We start from the raw sequence: 21,943 nt of genomic DNA, 5'->3' as shown, positions 1-21,943 counted from the left end.
TTATCCTGGTCTCACTTTAGGCAGTGTTCTGCCAAGTGGTTTCTTTAAAGAAGTATGGTTACAGTAGTTGTTCATACGAAGAATGATTTAAAATGTCTCTTTTGCATTCAATGGTGGACTTATATATTAAGGGTATTCAAACGCCACTCCTTATTAGATAAGATCACAAGTAAACATATTGGGCTTTTATATTTTTTTTCCCTCTTTTTATATTTAAACTTAATATTTTTCCACTTTTTTGTATTTTCAATTATAAAGCATCTAATTTTATTTTATTAGAATGTAATAGAATTTTATGATTTTAACATTTGTCTTCAAATCTACCATTACTTGTATTAAGTTTCTTTCACCAAAAATATCTTTAATCGAATTATTTCTCTGAATTCAATAAATAGTAGAAATACTCTCATGAAAAATATTTTAAAGTATTACTTTGCTTCTTTACATTTCTTTACATTTATAAGGAAATAAAATAAAATTAAAACAATAAGAGTATGTCTTGTATTAGAATATTTAAAAATAATATGGAAATTAAAAAAATTAAATGTTATTAACTAAATTAATTTCTTTAATATTTTTTAATTAGTTAAATGAAACTTGTAAAACAGACGAAAGAGACTACTAAATTTAGTCAGAACTCAACCTCGAGTCTTGTCCGTATCAACCTAATTGGAAACGTAACACGTGCCAAAAAAATTTAAATGTAACATGGAATTATATATTGAACATCATTTACACGTGTACTGTTGCTATTGCACGTAAACCACTTTCAACAATGTCTTTCATTCGGCTACGCAGATGATCCATATCAGGTGTCTGTCTAGGAACAAGCTGATTTTTGAAGATTATCAATTTTCTGTAATAGAGATTATTAGCAAGATTATTATATCATTTTGATTTAATATAATTTACATTTTTTCAAAAAAAAAAAAATGCTCATTAACATATCATCGAGTTATTCACCAGATACTCAATTATTAAATGGACTACGGAGTGTATATATCGCGCGTCATTAATGTAATAACGTTACACTATTAATACACTTCAAGCATAAGTCTTAAAAACCTTTTATCTATTAATTCTTTAACTAATACTTTAAGAACATTCCTGTGTGACCCCACATAAAAGTATATAATATATCATACACTTGAACCCCACGCACTACAGTCTTTAGAGACAATAATGATAAGAATGAACAACATCGATGATCAAACTATAGACATTGAAATTTGAATTTTTAACTACTAGAAGGTGCTATAAAGTATATAACATGCTGCATATAAGTTATATAAAATAAGGAACCGGGTCATTTGAGAACAAATAACTGGTTATAAATTAATGCAATAAAGCTTCTTTCTCATCTTTTCATAAACAAAAAGCTAGTGATTAATTTAAGGGGAGATGCAGGGTTTGATATCACAAGAAAAGCCTAAATAAATCAGGAGATAACATTTCCGGGGACAAATGTGAAAAACAAAATAAAAATAAGGATGAGGATTTGATAGTTTTCAATATTTCCAAGCACCCTGAAGAAAATATTGAATGACAGTTTGAGACAAGACATAGTAGCTCAATAATAAGCTTCATTTGCTCTCAACCCTCACATTCTTTCAAGCTAAAGGGGGTCAACTCCCATAAGTTAACATAACATCATAAAGCAGCAGATGCTTTGAAAGAAGGAACATCTATAAGAAGAAACTAAGAAATGGTGTAAAGGGTGAAGGAGAAAAAGAAAATTTTCACTGGCTCTAGGCTTTGCCATTGGGCTTTGGTGATGGTTGGGGAAACTGATGGTGATATGGAGATGCATAAGTACCATTTGGTATTGAAAGGCTCCTTTGCTGCTGTCCATTACGGGTGAGCAATGCACCTTGCATTCGCCCGTTTCTTGTGTTCGGGCTCGCTCCAAATCGGTCAGCTTGCATTGCCTGGAAATAATATGAAGAGCTTGCCATGTCCTTGAGGCTTGGCAAAGGCTTTAAAGCTTCTACAACTTCACTCATTAGGGGTCTGGATTTTGGATCTCTACTAAGGCAGTGAGCAGCCAGCTGGGCAGCTTTCTGAGCTCCTTTTACCGAAAAATGACCTTCCAAGCGAGGGTCTATCAACCTGTAGAACCTTCTCCTCTCTCCTAGATGTGGTCGAGCCCATTCCACAAGGTTATGCTCACCATTGGGTCGGTGTTTGTCCATGGATCTTCTGCCGGTCAACATCTCAAGTAGTACCACTCCAAAACTGTACACATCACTTTTTGATGTAAGATGACCTGCAAACCACATGAGTAAATCTGATTAGAATGGAAGCAATTAGATATTTACAGGTGTTGGACTGCATTTAAAAAGAGTTTAGAACAAACATAACTGAAAATTATCAACACAATATAATAAAACTCCCATTTTTGTAAGTCATAAACATTATGAGAACACAACAACCGAAAATACCAAACCATCAATACAATTGATCACAGACAGGGAAATTATAGATGGAAAGTAAATTATGATCTTAATCATAAATCTGTCTTGAGTGGAAAACAAATAACATCAGAGATCAAGAGCTTCATATGTACCAAACATTAAAAACAGTCCCACAAGGAATTATGTTCCAAATTTTTTTAGAGTAGTGATCATCAATAACAAAACCAATGAATTCAGAGATGAAAAATGCCCAACAAAATAAAGACAGATAGAAATAACAATAAAGCATATGCATTTGTGACTTTCCGAATAAAAAACAACTAAAACATGCAGATTTGAACTGGCTATATCAAACTAAACTTACCTGTCATGACATATTCTGGTGCTGCGTAACCATAGGTTCCCATCACCCGAGTAGACACATGGGTTTTATCACCTTCTGGACCATCTTTGGCAAGACCAAAGTCTGAGAGCTTGGCATTGTAGTCCTGAATTGGGGCAATATTAGACTAACAAAAAGGAGGAAATATGCAATCTTATTGTAGTTTCGGGCACTTACTGCATCTAGTAATATGTTTGAAGTTTTAAAATCCCTATATATTACTGGTCGTTCAGCTTCTTCATGAAGAAAAGCAAGACCCTTAGCAGCTCCTAGTGCAATTTTCATTCTAATGGACCATGGAAGAGGCATGGATCCTACATTAATTTCCACATGAGAACATAAATAAAAAAGGACAAAATCCAAACATAAAAATATACAGCAATAGTTTTGAGTTCTTGTTCTACCAATGATAGAGAAAGCTACGAAATGCACCATTACACAAGTGAGATACTCAAAGAAAAAGGTTATCAATGGAAACTATAATAGTAGTATAGCACTGTATCATATCATCTCACTTCCCTCACATGTTGAAAAAATGTTTTTCCATGCAAACTGCCAAAAAAATTAATCTGATACATGAAGGAACCATGCTTCACAAGAGAAAGGATCTTCATTTGATGTTATTAAAATTTCAAGGTGCAGCAGTGGTCCAACTATTATTCTTGAAAAAGAAAATGTCGAAACTAATTAGATATAAAATAGTAACTTACTCCTAAATAAGTGGTTTTCCAGGCTACCCCGAGGCATGAATTCATACACTAGCAACCTTTGATCATCTTCAATGCAGTAACCTACAAGTTTAACAAGGTTTGGATGAACTAGATCACCGAGAAAATTCACTTCAGCCTGTCACATGATCCAAACATGAAAGATCATTAAAAATATAGAATTCAGTAGTTAATAATAGAAGAAAAGAAGGACTTTTGAAAATATACAAACCAGCCATTCTTTATGACCCTGGAGCCCATCATGGTTTAGGGTTTTTACAGCAACCGTAAGCCCTGTGCCAGGTTTCACTGGAGCAGTTCCATTTTCTTCAATCCACCCCTTGAAAACACAACCAAACCCACCTTCACCAAGAAAACTCTCAGGCCGAAAATTTCTTGTTGCTGACTTGAGATCATTGAAAGAGAACTTTCGCAGCCTGGAAGCAATTTTAAGCTCTTCTTCAAGCTTGGAAGTGGACGAATTGCTTTCTGCATTACTAGTGGTTGTAGAAGAGACTGCTGGAGCTGTTGGTTGGTCTCTACTAGTATCATTAGTTGATTTACTTTCAGCTAATGGGAAGCCACCAAGAGAGAGAAAATAAAAAGTATTAGGATAAGCAGTAAAAATAGCATCATGCATTATGGGTTTTAGAATAGATAAGGAAATAAGCATCACCTCAAGTAATTTTCCTTTTTAGCATGTGTTTGAAATTAAGTTATGTCCAAACAGTAACTGAGATAAGCTTCCTTTCTAATATTTACTCCCACCCATATCTGATAATAATTAGGTTAACTAAAGTCTCAAGTTTTGTGTATTTCCTTACTTTTCTACCCAATTTAAAATCTAAATTTTCACGGGTTTCTCACTCTATAAACATGGAAGACCATAGGGAGGTAAAGGAAACATTCTAGTGATGAAGCTTAATATGAATTGGCATATATTTTGGGATTAACTAAGTAACTCACTCCAGTTCTGAATAAACAAGAATAGAAAAAAAAAACTCAAAATTATATTTCAACATAGTTTTGCTGCAGCCCTGCAAACACCACCTACAGCACTCGTAATCAGACACCCTTGTTCTTTTGGCATTATCAGTTGTGTATACATTTCACATTGCTTAGCACAGTAACTTTCAACCAAATCAATAGGTGCTCAAGGGAGGAATTCTCAAAAGCTAAGACAAACAAACTACTAAAAACAAAAAAGGAACATTTTATGCACAAACACATTTACCAAAGATGGAACATCCAACTCCAAGCAAGCAAGCACATCATCACATGAACAACAATAAGTCTTGCAAGGAAATAGTGATGAATTTACCATAATGAGTACTGATGCCACTGGCACTGACTGAGGTATCAACCTTGGATCTTGAAGAAATGCAGCTCCCAATAAACCTCAACCTAACCCAACACCCAGCCTCAGCCTCAGCCCCTTCTTCCACTTCTTCTGCATCCCCTTTCTTCTTCTTCTTCCTCCCACCTTTTGATTTACACACATCCCAAGACTCCACCACCTTGCCATTCTCACCACCCAACCCCATCTATCTCTATCTCTACCAATCAATCAATCCCTAGAAACCCAGATACCATCAATTCCAAAAACCACAACCCCAGATAGCAAATTCCCAAATATAACCTAAAAATCACAACTTTACACGCCAACAACCCATAAAACCGGGTAACCCACAAACCCCAGAAATTGAAACTGAAAAGGGCAAAAGTAACAGATCACATTAAGTAAAAAAAAAAAAAAAAAAACCTTGGAGGGTATATGGATTGGGAATTGGAAAATGGAAAGTGAGTAGAGTAGGGGGCAGAAAGAACAGAGAGAACAGCACCTGAGCTGAACTCAGTAATCTCCGCTCTCAAAGTTACAGATATGGGGTCCTCCTCTTCTGCACCAACAACACTGCTAAAACAAAAATACTATTCTAAATATTTAATTTAATATGGGTTTTTTAATTTATATAATATTATTATTATTATTACTACGCTTGCATTGCAGCAGTTACGAATTAGGATACTCACTCTCGTTCGTTGGTTGCTGCTATTATTGTTGGATGATGAGACATGAGAGTGGGATTTCGGTATATTCTTAATTAAATTAAATTTTTAAATTTTATTATTAATTAAAAGTGAGATTTTTGTCATCGAAGACTAGCTGCCCGAAGAAGACGGGAAGGAGTTTGGGCTGCCCGAAATAGTGGGACCCACCGTGATGCTGACGTGGCTGCCCTTGGCGGGCTTAGTAGCAAAAGCTAAGCCGAACCTCGCGTCAGCTTCACTGCTTCAGCGGTAGCATTTGGCATGTGTGTAACTGTTGCTATGTATATGTTTATTTTTAGTATTTAATAATAATTAGTATTTTAGTGCACAATAAATGTTTATTTAATTGATAAATTATGTACACGTCATCGTGAAGTTAGATATATAATACATTCAATAAGTTAATTTTTAAGGAAACAATAAAAGTTTGATTATATTATTTATTGTGTGAGCTTAATATATGATTTGGTATTTGAAAATAATACGGTATATATTTTGTATTCAAAGATGGTAATGTATCTTAAAAGATAAACAAACTTCAAACATATACCAGTAAGTTATAAATATAAAAAAAAGTTTTAGGATTAACAATTCGGTGAATTGAGATAAATTTAGGTATCAATAGTATTTAATCATTTAGTAATAAAAAGTAAGAAAGGTTTGACGCAATTTCTTTCGTTCATTCAAAATAAGAGTATTTTAGAGGAAAAAAATTAAGTATTTAATTTTTTATTTATTAATGAAACATTTAATAGAAATGGATTTTAAACGTGCGTTTATTTTATGTGGGTTTTAAATGTGCATTTATTATTGTTAGTAGGTTTTAGGATAAGGACAATAAATTTTAATGGTATTTAAATTTATTAATTGATTATTATGTATTTACTTATTATATTTATGATTTTGAATTTTAAACATAAAAATATCATATTTCAACTTTAAAGAATTATTATTATTATTATTATTATTATTATTATTATTATTATTATTATTATTATTATTATTATTATTATTATATCTTCAACTTTGATGTAATATACAAGGTAACAAATACTTTATTACATAAAAAATATTTATTATAAATTTAAAAAATATAATACTGCATACTTTTATGACACGTTAATGATTTATTGTTTTATCTATAATTAATTATTCATTTAGTATTTTTTTATATCTTTTGAGAATATGTTGTAAAAGTTTAATGGCTGCCCATTGATATTTGATAGTATGAAGTAGTTTTATATTATTATTAAATAAAAATCATTATTAATATAACTTTTAAAATAGTTGGTATAAAAGTTAATAAATTTATCATACATAATTATTTATAATTAAATTATAGTGTAAAATTATTTTACACTATCAATATATATAGTTAATTTCTCATATTATAAATCAACCTTTTTAAAAAAATATATCAATAAAACTCATATTCGTATGCCATGTCACTAACTGATATGTGTTACATAATGATGAAAAATAAAGAAAAGTCATGATAAAAATGGGCCTCAATCTTGTGGCGGTCCTGGATCCCAAGCTCCTTGTGCAGCAGTGATGTCCGCAACGTAATTAGCATCAACTTCAGTCTCTGGGGCATCATCATTACCAATACCAGAGGTATCACCCCCCTACAAAAAGAAGTTGAACTCCTAGCCAGACAACCTAAGATAGGAATGCCTCTGGTGTCATCATTGGCTGCTAGAGAGATAGCTACTAAAGGCTCTGCATCAAAAGGTACTATCCATGGTGGAGGCTTTGTAGCATGGGGAAAAGCTGCTTCGACTAAGAAGAAGAGGGAGAAGGCTTGTCGTTTGTAGAAGAAGTGGCTGGAGGAAGAATCATCGGAGGTGGAGCGTCTGGAGTAGTTTGGGCCTTGACCCTGTGAAGACAATGGAAGGGTCTACTGGATTCACAACTAGCTTGGCTTCATCTTCTTTTGGAAGCACATTCTTTAGGTGTCGCTCAACAAGGTCAGTTTCTTGCTTAATTGCCTCCACCTTGAAGCAAGTGTTAGGATGCTTTATCGCCTCAAACAAGTTGAAGGTGACTTTTTAGTTCTCCACACTCATCTCCAAGTTATCATTTCCCATGTCCACAACACATTTTGTAGTAAGCATGAATGGTCTGCCCAATATCAAGGGAATATCATAATCATCTTTTATGTTCATTATCACAAAGTCCACTGGAAAATTGAATTGGTGAACTTTTAACCAGAACATCTTCAACTACACCATATGGTTTGATAATGGAGTGGTCTGCTAATTGAAGAGTCATTCTAGTAAGAGCAAGTTTGAGATTTTCGATTATCTGGCACATAGAGAGGGGCATCAAATATATACTTTCTCCCAGATCAATGAGAGCTTTACCTACTGACACATCCCCCAATAGAGCATGGAATGGTTATACTTCTTGGGTCTTGAATTTCTGTGGTGAATTCGTCTAAATCACAGCACTGTAATTTCCTTCCACCATGATACTCTCATTGTTTATATATTTCCCTTTCTTTGTGAGGAAGTCCTTTAGAAATTTGGTATACAAAGGCATATCCTATAGGGTCTCTCCAAAGGGAATGGTGATCTCCAGCTTCTTGAAGATGTCAAGAAAACGAGCAAAATATCACTCATTGTCCTTCTTTGATGGCACCAAAGGATATGGGATTTCCTTCACTAGGACTGAGGGTATCTCCTTTCTAGCCTCCCAAACTAACTGACTTTTGGTCTTAGTGGTCAAGACCTCATCACCACTTTCCTTACTCTCACTTTTTTCTTTTTCACCATCTTCTCTCTTTTTATCCTCTCCTTCCTCATTACTCACATCCTTCAATACTCCCTCAGCTCTCTTCTCAGCACTCTCCCTCCTCTTACTCCTAGTGAAAATTGTCTTGCACTCCTCCTTGGGATTATTCCCCGTGTTCGTGACAAAATTGCTCGTGGACTTTTTAGCCAATTGCTTAGCTAATTGGCTCACTTGTACCTCCAGATTCTTGATTACTGACTCGGTGCTCTTGTGATTTGACAGAGAAACCTACATAAATTGAGTCAGAGTCTCTTCTAACTTAGTGGTCCTCTCATAAAGATTAGGCCCTTGATTGGGAGGCCAGATGGATGGACCGCCTTGATCTTTGTTGAAGTTATTCCCACTATGGGATCTTCAACTTTGGCCTTGATTTTGAGAAAAATTTCCCCCTAGATGGTATCCTGGAGGTCCTCCTTGATAGAACCCTTGATGGTTTGGATTGGTCATATAGTTGACCTCTTTAGATGCATTATCGTAAGCCATGCACATGCTTGACTCATGGGCCCCACCATAAATATTGCATCCCCCAATTTGCATAGCTGAAGAATGAGTAGGTTGCACTACATGCAATTGTTGAGGAAGCTTGTTCAATGTCTTGTGAGGGTTTCTATTTGCTTGGCTAAGAGCTTGTTCTAAGCTAGTAATGCATCTTAAGATGTGAGCTCAAGAAGACTCTTCTTTGTAGGTGTGTAGGCTCGATCACGAATGATGGCATGGTCACTACTTGCCATATTTTCAATCAACTTCATAGCTTCATCAGGTGTTTTCAATGAATATATTCAGTTGAACAGGCTCGCTGAACCCATGGGTGGGAATCTTTCAGAGTAAACCATGGAAACGGTCTAAAGCTTCACTTAATGATTCATCATGGAATTGGTGGAATGAAGAGATCTCCACCTTTCCCTCAGCGGTTTTGGACTCTGCAAAATATTTCTTCAAAAACTTCTCCACCACCTCTTCCTATGTCCATAAGTTATTTCCTTTGAACGAGTGCAGTCATCTTTTTGCTTCACCGGCCAAGGAGAAAGAAAACAGGTTGAGGCTTGAGGCGGATGACATCTTTCAGAACTCTTGATATCTTCACTATGTTGTAGATCTCTATGTATGTAGCAAGGTGGGCGTATGGATCTTCATTGGGTAGCCCATGAAAGAGATAGCCTTGAATCAGTTGGATGAAAGAATGTGGATAAGTGATGTTGGCAACTTAAACTTTAGGCGGGGCGATGCTTGTGAAGTAATAAGGTGTAGAGGAATTAGAGTAGTCCTCTAGAGTGATCCTCTATGGTCGGCCTTCTGCCATGATGTGTTCTTCAAAGTTGGGATGTGGGAAAGAAGAAAAGGATATTGAGGATGATAGTTTTTTATTCCCTTGTTGTTCTCTTTTTCTTCTTACAGTGTTGTTTCTTCTACAAGTTACTTCAATCTCTAGATTCAATGGAACAAGATTGTTTCCTCGCACACAAGCAAAGAAAAACACTACCATGCAAGTTATCAAAGCAAAAGAATTAAAACAGAAACTAAAAATTAAAGAGTAAAAAAAGAAAATTTGAGAATTTTTATTTTTATTTTATTTTTTCAAAAAATTAAAAAGAAATTAAAAAGAATTAAAAATAAATTGCTTTAAAATTAGAATATCCAAAATACCAAGTACAATGAACAAAGTCTCCGACAACGGTGCTAAAAACTTGTTAAACTATTGGCAAGTGTACCAATTGGTCCCAAGTAGTAAAGTTAAAATGAAAATTCGAGTGTTGAATCCACAAGGACTTTGTTTGTACTTAGGTAGATGAATATTTAATTAAGAAAAATATTTGAAAAAGGTCCTAGAAAAATAGTAAATTAAATTGGCAAAGAATCAAATTAAAATAACGGGAAGAAATTAAAAGGTAAATTAATTAACTAAAACAGAAAGATTAGATAACCCAATATTATTGTGGAAGTAAATTCAGAAGATGAGAATGTCGGAAACTTAGCCTACCAAAGTCACTCTTGATGTAATATTAATGATTTTTCTCTATTTATAATTATTTTAATTTACACCTGCATCTACTAATATACTCTAATCAAGACCCCTCAAGTGAAAGAGTCTAATTTATCTATTTTTTTTCTCCTAAATTCCTTTGTAGAGAGCAAATAATTAAATTGCATTAAGAGTAAAAATGTATAACATGCTAAACAAAAATCAACTTATTCCTAATAATGACTTTATTTAGATACAATTTTTCAATTCTATTAGAAAATAACATTTCTCAATGCTACATCTAAAACTTACCATGCAAATGGGTGATCAAGCCACAAGCAATAATATTAAGCACAAGAAATGATAATACAAAAGTAATATTATTAAATAGATAGGAAGAGAAATTACATCAAAATGATGTCAAGTTTCCAACAAAAAGAGGGATTTAACCTCTCAAAATATACCTATAAATAGCAGTCATCACATATATAAAATAATTAATAAATACATTTTTCAATATGAATTCACAAGAGCTTGAACAACAACTTTATTTTTTTATTTCCTATGAGATATAAAATAATATTTTTTATATAATCAATTAAAATTGTCATCGGTTAATATTTTTTTTAAAAAAATACAAGTAATATATATATATATATATATATATATATATATATATATATATATATATATATCATAAAAATATTCAATTAAGGAATTATAATATTTTAACCAAAAACTAAAATATATATTTTACTCAATTAATAGTTAGTTTAAATTTAAGTAGTTTAATATTTATAGGAAATATTAAAAAATTTAAAATTAGTTTATTTTAACTTCCATCAATGATATTTAATTATAAAAATAATTTTAAAAATATCTACCAAAATATAAATTATACTCCAATATAAAAATATTAGTTAAAAAAAGATAGTGTAAGAAGTAATTATTCTCAAGAGTACATAAAAAAATAATAATTAAATTAAATAATTATAATACTATATTTTTAATATAACAAAATGAAAAACCAATACATATAATTAGTGAAGGTGGTATGATATCTAAAAACTCAAAATGCTAATAAGGTTCTAAGTTTTGCTTTTAATCCAGAATAATGTCAAAACCAATTGGCACCGATCTAGAATAAGGTCCTCAAATGATTCAGATTAATCACATTGTTTATATTAACGTCACAGTACCTCCTAACCAAGGTTAAACTTCTTTCATAAATCTCTAAATGTTGGATCTAGACAGTGAAAAAATAGACCATATTTGTTTTTTTTAAGGTAGATCATATTTGTTCTTCTTCATCAATGTACACCTCTTACAACTAAGATATATATTGAAAAAAATTCACTCAACTTATTTAATAAATAAACTTAAATAAGGTCTAGCTTAATATGGAATATATTATAAATCTACAATGACATACCTATCATATTTCCATGGCTAATAAAACCAGATTTAAAGCATTTTTTTTTAGTGAATTCGGGTTATTCTTTGGTTAAAAGATAAGCAACTAACGTAAATTAAGGATCGAAATGAAATTTTAAAACTTAATATATCAAAATAAAATTTTTAAAATTATAAAGAATCAATATGAAAATTTTAAAATTTAATGTATAATGAAAAAAAATATTAAAATATAATATATGAAAACGGACATTTAATCTTTTTAAAATTAATTACTCTATCAAAATTTGCCACAAATTATCCTTTTGGTTGCATAAATATTTCAAGAATAAAGCAATCACACAAAAGAGTCAACTTAGAATAAAGAGTAAAAGTATGACATCCATATCAAATTTTAAAATCAACTTAGAATAAAGAGTAAGAGTATGAGATCCATATCAAATTTTAAAACTTTTCTTTCATTTCTCTACGGTCGCCAGCGTTCTTTTTGGCACAACCCTAACCCTAACGCTCCCAAAAAGAACTTTGGCTTTTTGTTTTATATATATATATATATATATATAAAAGCTTCGACTTTATCATCAATATTTGAGAAAGGTCGGTGATGATAGGTTTGGGGATAATTAACTAATTATAGACGTATGGTAATAATTATTTAGCATATGTAAACACATGTCCTATTCTATTACACTGCTAGAAAAAAGATTTTTTACATATCTCTTTCTCCTAAATATATTTGCTAGCTTTTTCAATAGCCTATAATATTTTTCTATGTCAAAAAATTGAATAGGCTATGTAACTATTCACTAGTAAAATTTGAAACTCTAGTTTGAAATGCATCCTTAAACTAGAATTTTCCTTTTTTATTATTTCATTATAATTTTTATTTTTTTAAAATAAAATATTTTAAAAAAAATTTAACTAAGAACTGTCTTATAATAATATTATTCTAGAACGATTTTTAATCAAGAATCGTCTTAGAATGTATCATTCTAAGATGATTTTTAGATAAAAATCATCTTAAAAACAATATTTTTTTAACACGATTTTTTATGAAATCAAGACTTTTATGACATCGTCTATGATAACAGTTGGTTAATAATTGTCATAAAAAATATCTTTTAATTGACTTAGAATGTTTTCTGATGATGAATTAGCATGAGAATAGGTATTAATTCGACTACATTATTACATATCTATTTGTAATTCTATCTGTTTGAAAATCAAATTGGGTTTATAATGTTTTTTATAAAATTTCTACTGATTTTAGGATATTTTTCATAACTATCAAGTTCATTATTCAACTGTACAACAAATGAATAATTAATTAATCTGCGTTTTGTCTTATGTATTTCGCATTCCTACCATCCTTTAAATCTCCAAATAACTCTTTTTGGAATTTTTTAAGGATTTTCCAGTTTTTTGGACATGAAACACAATATCGTTGGTTAAGAGTGTTATGGACGTAGGTTAAGGGTGCATAGATAACGCATTAGCAAACATGTGCATTGTAAAATTAAAACTTGTGATTATTTTTCAGCAGTTTTTTTTTCTCTTGAAAAACTTTAGGCTAAATTACAATTCTAATTTCTTGTCATTTCAAATAAATATTTAAAGCCAAATGTTGACTTTGAACTGATATATTTAAACCTGATAATTAAAACTAAGGATATTCAGTATGGGAATTTCGAACAAGAGGAATGTAAAAACCACATAAAATCCCTCATGGATCTAAAGGTTATAGTACCTAGTACTAGTCCTCATAGAAGCCATGCTTTCATTGTTAATAAACATTCAAAACAAAAAAGAGGAAAAACTAGAATGGTTTATAATTATAAAAGGCTTAATGATAACACTTATATAGATGGATACATTATTCCTTCTAAAGATGTGTTGATAAATAGGATACAGAAAGTCAAATGGTTTTCAAAATTTGATTTAAAATTAGGATTTCACCAAGTTAAGATGCATCCCGACTCAATATAGACTGCCTTTTCTTGTTCAAAAGGATTATTTGAATGGAAAGTAATGTCTTTCGGATTGAAAAATGCACCACAAATTTTCCAAAGAAAAATGGATAATATTTTTGGAAATTTCAAAGAATTTACTTGTACATATATAGATAATGTATTTGTCTTTTCGAAAACTAAAGAAGAACATTATTTACATCTTAAACAAGTTCTTCATTTATTTAAAAATTTTGATTTAATTATCTTAAAATAAAAAATGGAGATTTGCAAGACTCATATCTCTTTCCTAGGAACAGAAATAGGAAACGGGAAAATTAGGCTTCAGTCTCATATCTCTCAAAAAAAATTTGGTTTCCCGGATAAAATGAAAGACATAAAAACCCTGAGAGCCTTTCTAGGCCTGCTTAACTATGCAAGAAATTTTATTAAAGACTTAGGAAAATACGCAGCTCCTCTTTACAACAAAACATCTTTAAGTGGATAAAGAAAATTTAATACAGAGGATATAAAATTAGTTCAGAAAATTAAAGAAATGGTTAACAGTTTGCCATATCTATCTCTACCATTAGATTATGACTATTTGGTCATAGAGTATGATGGTTGTGAACAAGGATGGGGAGTCATCCTAAAGAAAGAGAAAAATAAATATGAAAAAATTCATGATGAAGAAATCTGTAAGTATGCTTCAGGAAAATACCACACAAAACCACATGTATACTCAACTTCTACATATTACGAAGTAAATGTTGTAATAAATGCCTTATAAGGATTTAAACTCTTCTTGGTTAATGAAAGTGAAATTATCATAAGAACTGATTGTGAAGCGATAGTGGCTTATGGTAGTTAACAAATAAATACTAATAAAAAGTCTCACAAAAGATGACTTTTGTGTCAAGAGTATGTTTATCATAACGGGATAAAAATAAATTTTGAACACATAAAATGAGTTAAGAATGTTGCTGCTGATATTCTTTCTCGTTTTGTAGGGATACAACAAGATGAAGCCTTCTAAGGTCTCTTATCAAAATATAAAACAAAAAATGAAATTTGGCAATCAAGAATTGCATGTACTTACAAATGAGTTTCACTATCCTGGTAGAGAAGCCATCAACGAAAAATTCAATTGCCTTATTTACAATATTTGAAATATTCCAAAGCACACAAACAATAATGAGCAATTTGTCTATTCAGTAAAAAAAAAGCATAATTTGTGTCTTATACAATTTCTGCATACCAGATAACCAAGGAGTCTCTCTCCTTACAAAAGCCTCTCCTTCTGGGAAAGGTTATACAATTTTTGTCCTGTTATCAGGACCCCATAAAGGTGTTTACATCAATTTCAAAGACCTTTGCTTGACAAAGGAGGGTATTCAAAGCCCAATTTATAAAGTATTTTATTCAAGGGAAAAAGCAGAAAAATCCCTCGAATTAAATACCACATACATTAATAAAATCAAGAAGGCACTTGAGCCAGAAACCACGACCATAATCATAAATGCTGACCAAACCAAAACTTGCCACAAAACCTATAAAGACTCAGTCAGTCTAAATGTCCCCAGACCAATAAACAGCTTGAGCCTAGACAACTTTAAGAAAATACAAAAATTATTGTTTAGGGTATACAACAACCAAACCCAGAGGACCATAGAGACTTTCCTTGTCTATTCAATGATGAATACGAGACTTGGGATGTACAAGGTAACATACAGTACCAATACAATCTCATGAGGGCATAAATACAAGGGTATTAATGGTTCTTCTCAGATACAGATAAATGAGAGATTGACCTGATAAGAGAAACCCACAACGCAAAGCTCTTCCAACCATCATACAATGGGAAGTTTTTCATTTCTTTCCCAGTTGATCACAACAATAAACTGGTTCAATTCTTCCAAAAAGAGAAGAAAGATAAAGAGATCTATGAAGCTAGTGGATGTCATGGACAACAAACTCCTCCTTTTCCATCCACTGATCTTTCTATGGAAGACTCATCAGACATTTTCTGCTCTGGAAACATTCAAGAAGAAGAAGAAAATGTTACTATTTCAAAGTCATCAAAGAGTTGATCAGAAGACAGAAGCATCCTGCCAAAATACAACTGAAAAATTTAAGCAGGAATCTTTTGCTTTTGCCAAGACTTTGACACTGAGCCTATCCACAAAAATGTATTGTAAAATGGGCCCTGTGACAAAGTAAATGAATAGTAATTTTACTATTCTTGACTGAAGGGGCCTTTTGTCATTTTCTTTCCGCTTTCTCTATATAAAGAGTCTCAGGGCTCATTTGTACACACGCTAGATAGATACTAGAAAAACTAGTAAGAGAAATAGAAAGATAAAGTTTGTAATAGTATTTTGAGCAATAGTATCCAGCTTCCTTTCGAATCTTTCCCTTTCCCCCTTGATTTTTCTGCCAATCTGTAAGTATGATATCCATTATATCTGGTTAAATTCTTCGAAGGCACCCTCAAGGAGCCTTAGTTATCTTTATTTAGAAAATGCGAATATGATTTAGAACCCAAACGTCTAATTTACCTTTAAATTTTTTTTCAGAAAACCTGAGATTTGTAAGCCTGCAAAGGTGTGCCCTTGATATTTGTTTTTGGAAACAATGGAAGTCCTTTTATGGTTAGGCTGATGCTTGGAGGAAAATAAGATCTTCGTAAGACCCAAAAGAGTGTGGGCTATTATTGATCTTCAGTACTCGACTTAATATCCAGAAAATCGATAAGGTTCTTCTATGTTTTTTTTTTTAAAAGAGTTTGGGATCATCATATTCTATATTTTTCTTAAATGAGGTAACTTATAGCGTTCACTTGAGGAGTGTCCTCTATCCATCTAAATCGATATTTTCTTCCACTTATGCTTACTCTTAATTGTGTATTTTATTTATTTAATATAATATAATATAATGTAACTAGGAGGCTCTGCCACCTTTGTTGATCTATATTATATTATTTTACATTCCCTTGTCTTTACTTTTTCTATATTATATTGTTTTTACTTTTTTTCTTGTTTATAATACAAGCGACTTGGTACCACTTTCATTTTTTTCAATTTATTCTTCATTAGAACTTAGTATAAAAAACAAAGAAGAATCATTGAAACTCACACCTCAATTAAACAAAGAGTATTTTAGAGATGATAGTATTAAATAAGATTAGTTGAAATTTTTTTATATTTGAGATTAAAAAAATATTTTTCTTCTTATATTTCATACCAAAAAGGAGTAAATCATTTGGTGTGTGTTTGCTTTTGGCGTTTTGGACTGGCGAATTTTTTAATTTTCATATCAAAGGAAAAAAATGACATAGAAGCTACATAATGTAGCATCAGACACACACAGATCCATTGGCTTCAAATGCATGTCCAAACATGAGGATAATATATGAACAATAGCATTTTTTTTAAAGTTTATACCTTTTCCATAATTTATTAAGATTAAACCTTTCAAATTTAATTAGAGGGAAATGTGTGTACATTCATAATACCCACGTTAACAACAAAAATAAATTTAAGAAATAGACGACATTTAAAATATTGGGTGTTACAAAATCCAAGATATTATACCAAGAAAAAAAGAGGAGAACTACATACCACCCACAAAGAATATCTATATCGAGTGTATTCCTAAACTTCAAATCAGAGGTAAGATTAATCAAATAATAAAAGTACTAATTCAAAACTCAATAACTACATTTAATCTTGGTACAGGATCAGGGAACCACCCTCAAGTACGTATAAAGTCCCTAAAAACTCAAACCTACAACTTAACAAATGATATTTTATTTAGTTACACTCACCCAACACCTTAAAATTATAAGGCATGCACTACATTTCCATGTTAAGCAAGTTAGAATTTGATATTTTTCATTTGTCCTATGGTTTGTTCTAGCACTAAACACACAAATACCTTGAAGTGTTTTGTTATATTTTGTAGTTATAGGCTCTTCTACGGAATTACTAAAAATAGTGGATTCTAGATTCCAAAAGAAAAAAAAACAAAATATAAAGGGTACAAAACTCACTACATGACACATAATGAAGCTACCTTGTGCACTTCCCAATCCCACTACAAACTAGTGATCTAAAAGGCACACGTGGCGATGGGCGATGGACAATGCTGCAAAGCTCGAAATTTCCTTGCCAGTGAAGCAACAAGTGGTAGTAATTTGAGATACCAGCCTTATAGTAGTATCTTTAATTATAATATAAAAAACATTACTGGCTAACAATTTTTGTACATATTATATACATATTTTTAATTTAAATAAATTTATAAATTCAAGAGAACAATAAATAATTTTATTATTAATAATGAATTGTCTTACTATATTAAATATTAATAAATTAGAAAATAAAGCTTCTATAATTAAAATATCATATGTTAATTATTTGAATTGAAATATATTATTTTTATTGATGTATCATACAAAATTTAATTTTAAAAAATTGTAATTGTGGTTGATTAAGATTATAGATTTTTTAAAATTTATTTATCTAAAAAAAACACCCTCACTTTTGTATAATGTATCAAGAACACCTACTAGGATCCACCTAGTAGTAAGGAATTTAAATAATTTACATTAAGATTTAAGCTCAAACTTTATTATTATCATTGTATATTTAAAAAATATAATGTATTAAGATGTAAAAATTACAAAAAATTAAAATTGGAAGTAAATTTAAGTAATCATAATTGATAATAATAATAAATAAAAAATACAACATATTTAAATACTCAAAAAAGAATTCATTGATTTAATAGAAAATTTAATTTTGTTTCTTGAAATTTTATTCAAACTTGATTTTGGTCTTTTACTTTTATAGTAATAAATGTAGTTCTCAAATTTTTAAAGATGTGAATTTAGTGTATCGTCACCTTAACGTTTAATTAATGATGGTTTTTTATCACTACAAAATTAAACATATGAACTAAATTCATATATTTTTAAAAGTTAGAAAAATAAATTTATTATAAAAGTACAAGGACTAAAGCTAAGTTTGACCGAAAATAAATACAAGGACTAAATATTTTTTCTTAACTTAAAAAGGATGAAAATAGTTTCTAAACATACTCTTGTTTAAAAATAAAAGTTTAAATTTATAATAAAGAGGTATATTATTTACTTACTTTAACTTTTAATTTCTTTATTATAGTTAATGTGTGATAATGGTCTTTCAATAATTTTTTGAGTAAATTTCATTCTTTAAATTTTCAAAATTATAACAATCAAATCCCTTCCTTTGTTTTATTTTTTACTTAAAACTCTTAAATTTATATATTTTTTTATATCAAAGTCTTCATAAAATGAATTAATTAAATTATTTTGGGTTCCTACAAATAAATGCTTAAGGATATTGATTAAAGAAATAATAGATAGAAACAGTTTTTTTATTTAAGGTCACGATAGAAATGCATTGACAATATTAAATATTTACTTTGTGTATAAAAACTTGGCACTTTTGATTCATTAAAAGCTTTTGTTCGCTCAAAATTTACTAATTAAAACGTTAAATTTATTCTAAAATAATAAATGAATAAAATTTTCTTTCTTTTCAAATTTTAATATTGTATTTTATTGCAGTAAAAATATTGTATTTTATTAAATTCTTCAAAATTTATTAACCTTTTTATAACTTTAAATTTTAAAAAAAATTATTTCTCAAATTTATGTAAATTTCCCAATTTAAATGGAAAAAAGATTTTAAATAGACAAAAATTGACAAAAGAACTAAGTTTGTTCGATTTTTTTATATTTTTTTTTTATAAAATTAAGATTGATATGAGAGGGACAGGGACAACTCCAACTAGGTTATTACCCCATAGGTCTCTTAGCCACACGAATCCAAAGAACATTAAATTGATAAATATGTTTTACATAGACACAAGTATAATTAAATGTTTAATCTTAATTAGACTATTTGTCATCAACTTTATATTTTTTGGCACATTTTGTTCCCAACAGATGCATTTTGCTTTTCACTTTTAAAATTTTTGCAAATTGTGTCTTCTATCATATCTCTATTAAGTTTCAAACAATTCTAATGCTTTTTAGTGATTTTTAATCTCAGCTAAACACACGTATTTAAAATAAATGTATTTAGCATAGTATTTGTTAACATTTGTCACCATTAATTAGTTTTCTTTTCTTTTCTAATGACTGTCTTCCTTCTTTAGCAAGTCGCAATCCAGTTCCTACTCTGAGTCTCGTCTCAAAATGGTCATTTTATGAAATGAAGCTTTGCTAGCATTTCTGAAGTTTATGAAATGATGCTTAACTAGCATTTTTGAAGTTTAAAAATTTCAAATTCTTGTCTTTTTGAAAACTAAAACATCAATTTTTTGTTGATTCAAAGGAATTGAACTTAAGTATATAAAAAAAATCTACAACAACTCACACAATTCTTAATCATAAGTTCTGAACTATATCACTTTTAGACATTAGTTATTTTGAAAAGTGTATAGTAGGAAAATTCAACACAGTTAAAAGTTTAAACACACAACAATCTGTAAGTGTTTGTTTGGTTGCGGGAAATGAATTATTATTTATGAGTAAATTTTTAAAAAATAGTGTAGTTTTTACACTTTTTTATTCTAATTCAAATATTTCTTCTTAATCTCTTTTTTTTTTCACACAATCAAACTCTATCCCACAATAAAATAAAAAAATAAAAAACGAGAGAGATTCAATGATTAGGACTATTCACTCACAAGTCACAAAAGTCCAAACCCAAGACGCCCTATGTCTAGTAGTGTCCGTTTCGTTTGGCTCTGCCACGAGAAGCCCAACCACTTTATCTTAATCAAAGCGAAACTCGCACGTTACCAAAACAAAAAAACATGTCTACTAAGTGATGACGCGGATTGGATAAGAATCTAGTAAGAGCCAACATTGATTTGTTACTTGTTATTTAGTTTCCCTTGTTGTCTTTCAAAAGTGAAACTCACTCTTGAAACCGTTTCACCCGTGGCTTTGAACCTATGGTTTTGAAATGTACCATAGAGTTAGTAGTTGGAAAAAAAATGTAAATTATATTAAACTCAAAATGATACAATAATAAACAGAAACAGGGCATACCCTTATAGTCAGGCCCCTAATTAAAGAGTCAGTAATGTATTGTAAAGAAGTGAAACGTCTGTGGAAATCATAGAGTTAGTAGTTAATAATACCATCTCAAGGACTTACTTGTTAGTTGGTACTTTCCAATTCTTTCTTTTTTTTCCTCCTCTTTCATTGTAAAACTCAGAATAGTTGCTTAAATCCATAACCTGAAAAAAAAAAATCGTCGCTGTTAATGGATAATGACTGGTGAGAAACCGGGTTTTGTATACAAAGCAAAATGGCAAACGTATGGTTGCGGCTTTGCCTGACTATTTCCCGTTCTTTGTGTTGTACATGTTGCTTCACTGGTCCATTTACTTGACTTGAAATCGTGCTATAACTGAAAAATATCTTGCACTTTATTGTTAATAATTCACGTACTCACATAAAGGCTATGGTTGGTTTTGTTTGTCTTCAAATATGATCATTTTCGTTTCAGAGTACGGTACAAAGATTAGAGAAATTAATAGTTTTCGTAAACTTAAGAAAACAAATCTAGCACGGACTGAAATATATCTTTTTTAGTAACATCTCATTTCTTTTTTAAAAAATCAATTTTTATAATTATCAGGACGACATAATTAGCATAGCAATACAGCGTACATGAAGTTGGTAGAATTTGAATCTCATTAAAATGAAAAAGTCCATGATATCTATTCGACTGGTTAAGGTTTTAGGTTACTAAATCAATGATTGAATAAGTAAGTCACTAATTGGTTTACATAATTCAATTTGTATTAAAAAATATAAAACTTTTATACTTGTAGTAAAAAAAACTAAAAAAAAAATTCATTATTCATAAACAGAATCATAATATCAAATACCTAAAGCAATTACACACAAATAACGTTAAAACCAAATCAACAATCATGTCGGAACAACAAAGCAAAGTGTGCAACCAAAGATGAAACATAGAATAATAAAGAAAACATAGTTGACAACATATTAATAGGAAAACATCACAATTTCATAAACAAAAGGAGATTGAAATAACGAAGATTCGAATAAACTTACCAATGCTTGGTTGTGCGAAGGACAATGTCGACGATGATGGAAGGGATTGTCGTTGACGAGGAGGAGTGACGACCGAGGACCTTTAATATTTTCGAAACAGTGAAACAGACAAACACGAATATGATCCTTTCTT

At 30.5% G+C, this 21,943-nt stretch overlaps 1 protein-coding gene across 2 annotated transcripts; it reads right to left on the bottom strand.

The window, feature by feature from the left end:
- Positions 1–1,430: 1,430 nt before the first annotated feature.
- Positions 1,431–5,555, bottom strand: LOC114410776 (probable serine/threonine-protein kinase PIX7). 2 transcript variants are annotated; one of them, XM_028374711.1, is made up of 8 exons: positions 5,535–5,555; positions 5,345–5,415; positions 4,825–5,211; positions 3,736–4,073; positions 3,507–3,642; positions 2,974–3,110; positions 2,779–2,902; positions 1,431–2,266 (listed from the first exon to the last, which is right to left on the bottom strand). In XM_028374711.1, exons 3-8 carry the CDS (start codon positions 5,045–5,047, stop codon positions 1,749–1,751), a joined length of 1,476 nt encoding a protein of 491 aa, XP_028230512.1. In that variant the 5' UTR covers positions 5,048–5,211; positions 5,345–5,415; positions 5,535–5,555; the 3' UTR covers positions 1,431–1,748. The 2 variants fall into 2 exon arrangements, with proteins under 2 accessions (XP_028230512.1, XP_028230507.1); XM_028374706.1 differs by lacking the exon at positions 5,535–5,555 and having other exon boundaries at positions 4,825–5,415.
- Between the last annotated feature and the right edge of the window lie 16,388 nt (positions 5,556–21,943).

The sequence above is a fragment of the Glycine soja genome, chromosome 1 (genome assembly GCF_004193775.1).
Source record: "Glycine soja cultivar W05 chromosome 1, ASM419377v2, whole genome shotgun sequence".
Taxonomy (NCBI): domain Eukaryota; kingdom Viridiplantae; phylum Streptophyta; class Magnoliopsida; order Fabales; family Fabaceae; genus Glycine; species Glycine soja.
The sequence above is the reverse complement of the archived record's forward strand: the minus strand, read 5'-3'. Positions and strand labels throughout refer to the sequence as shown.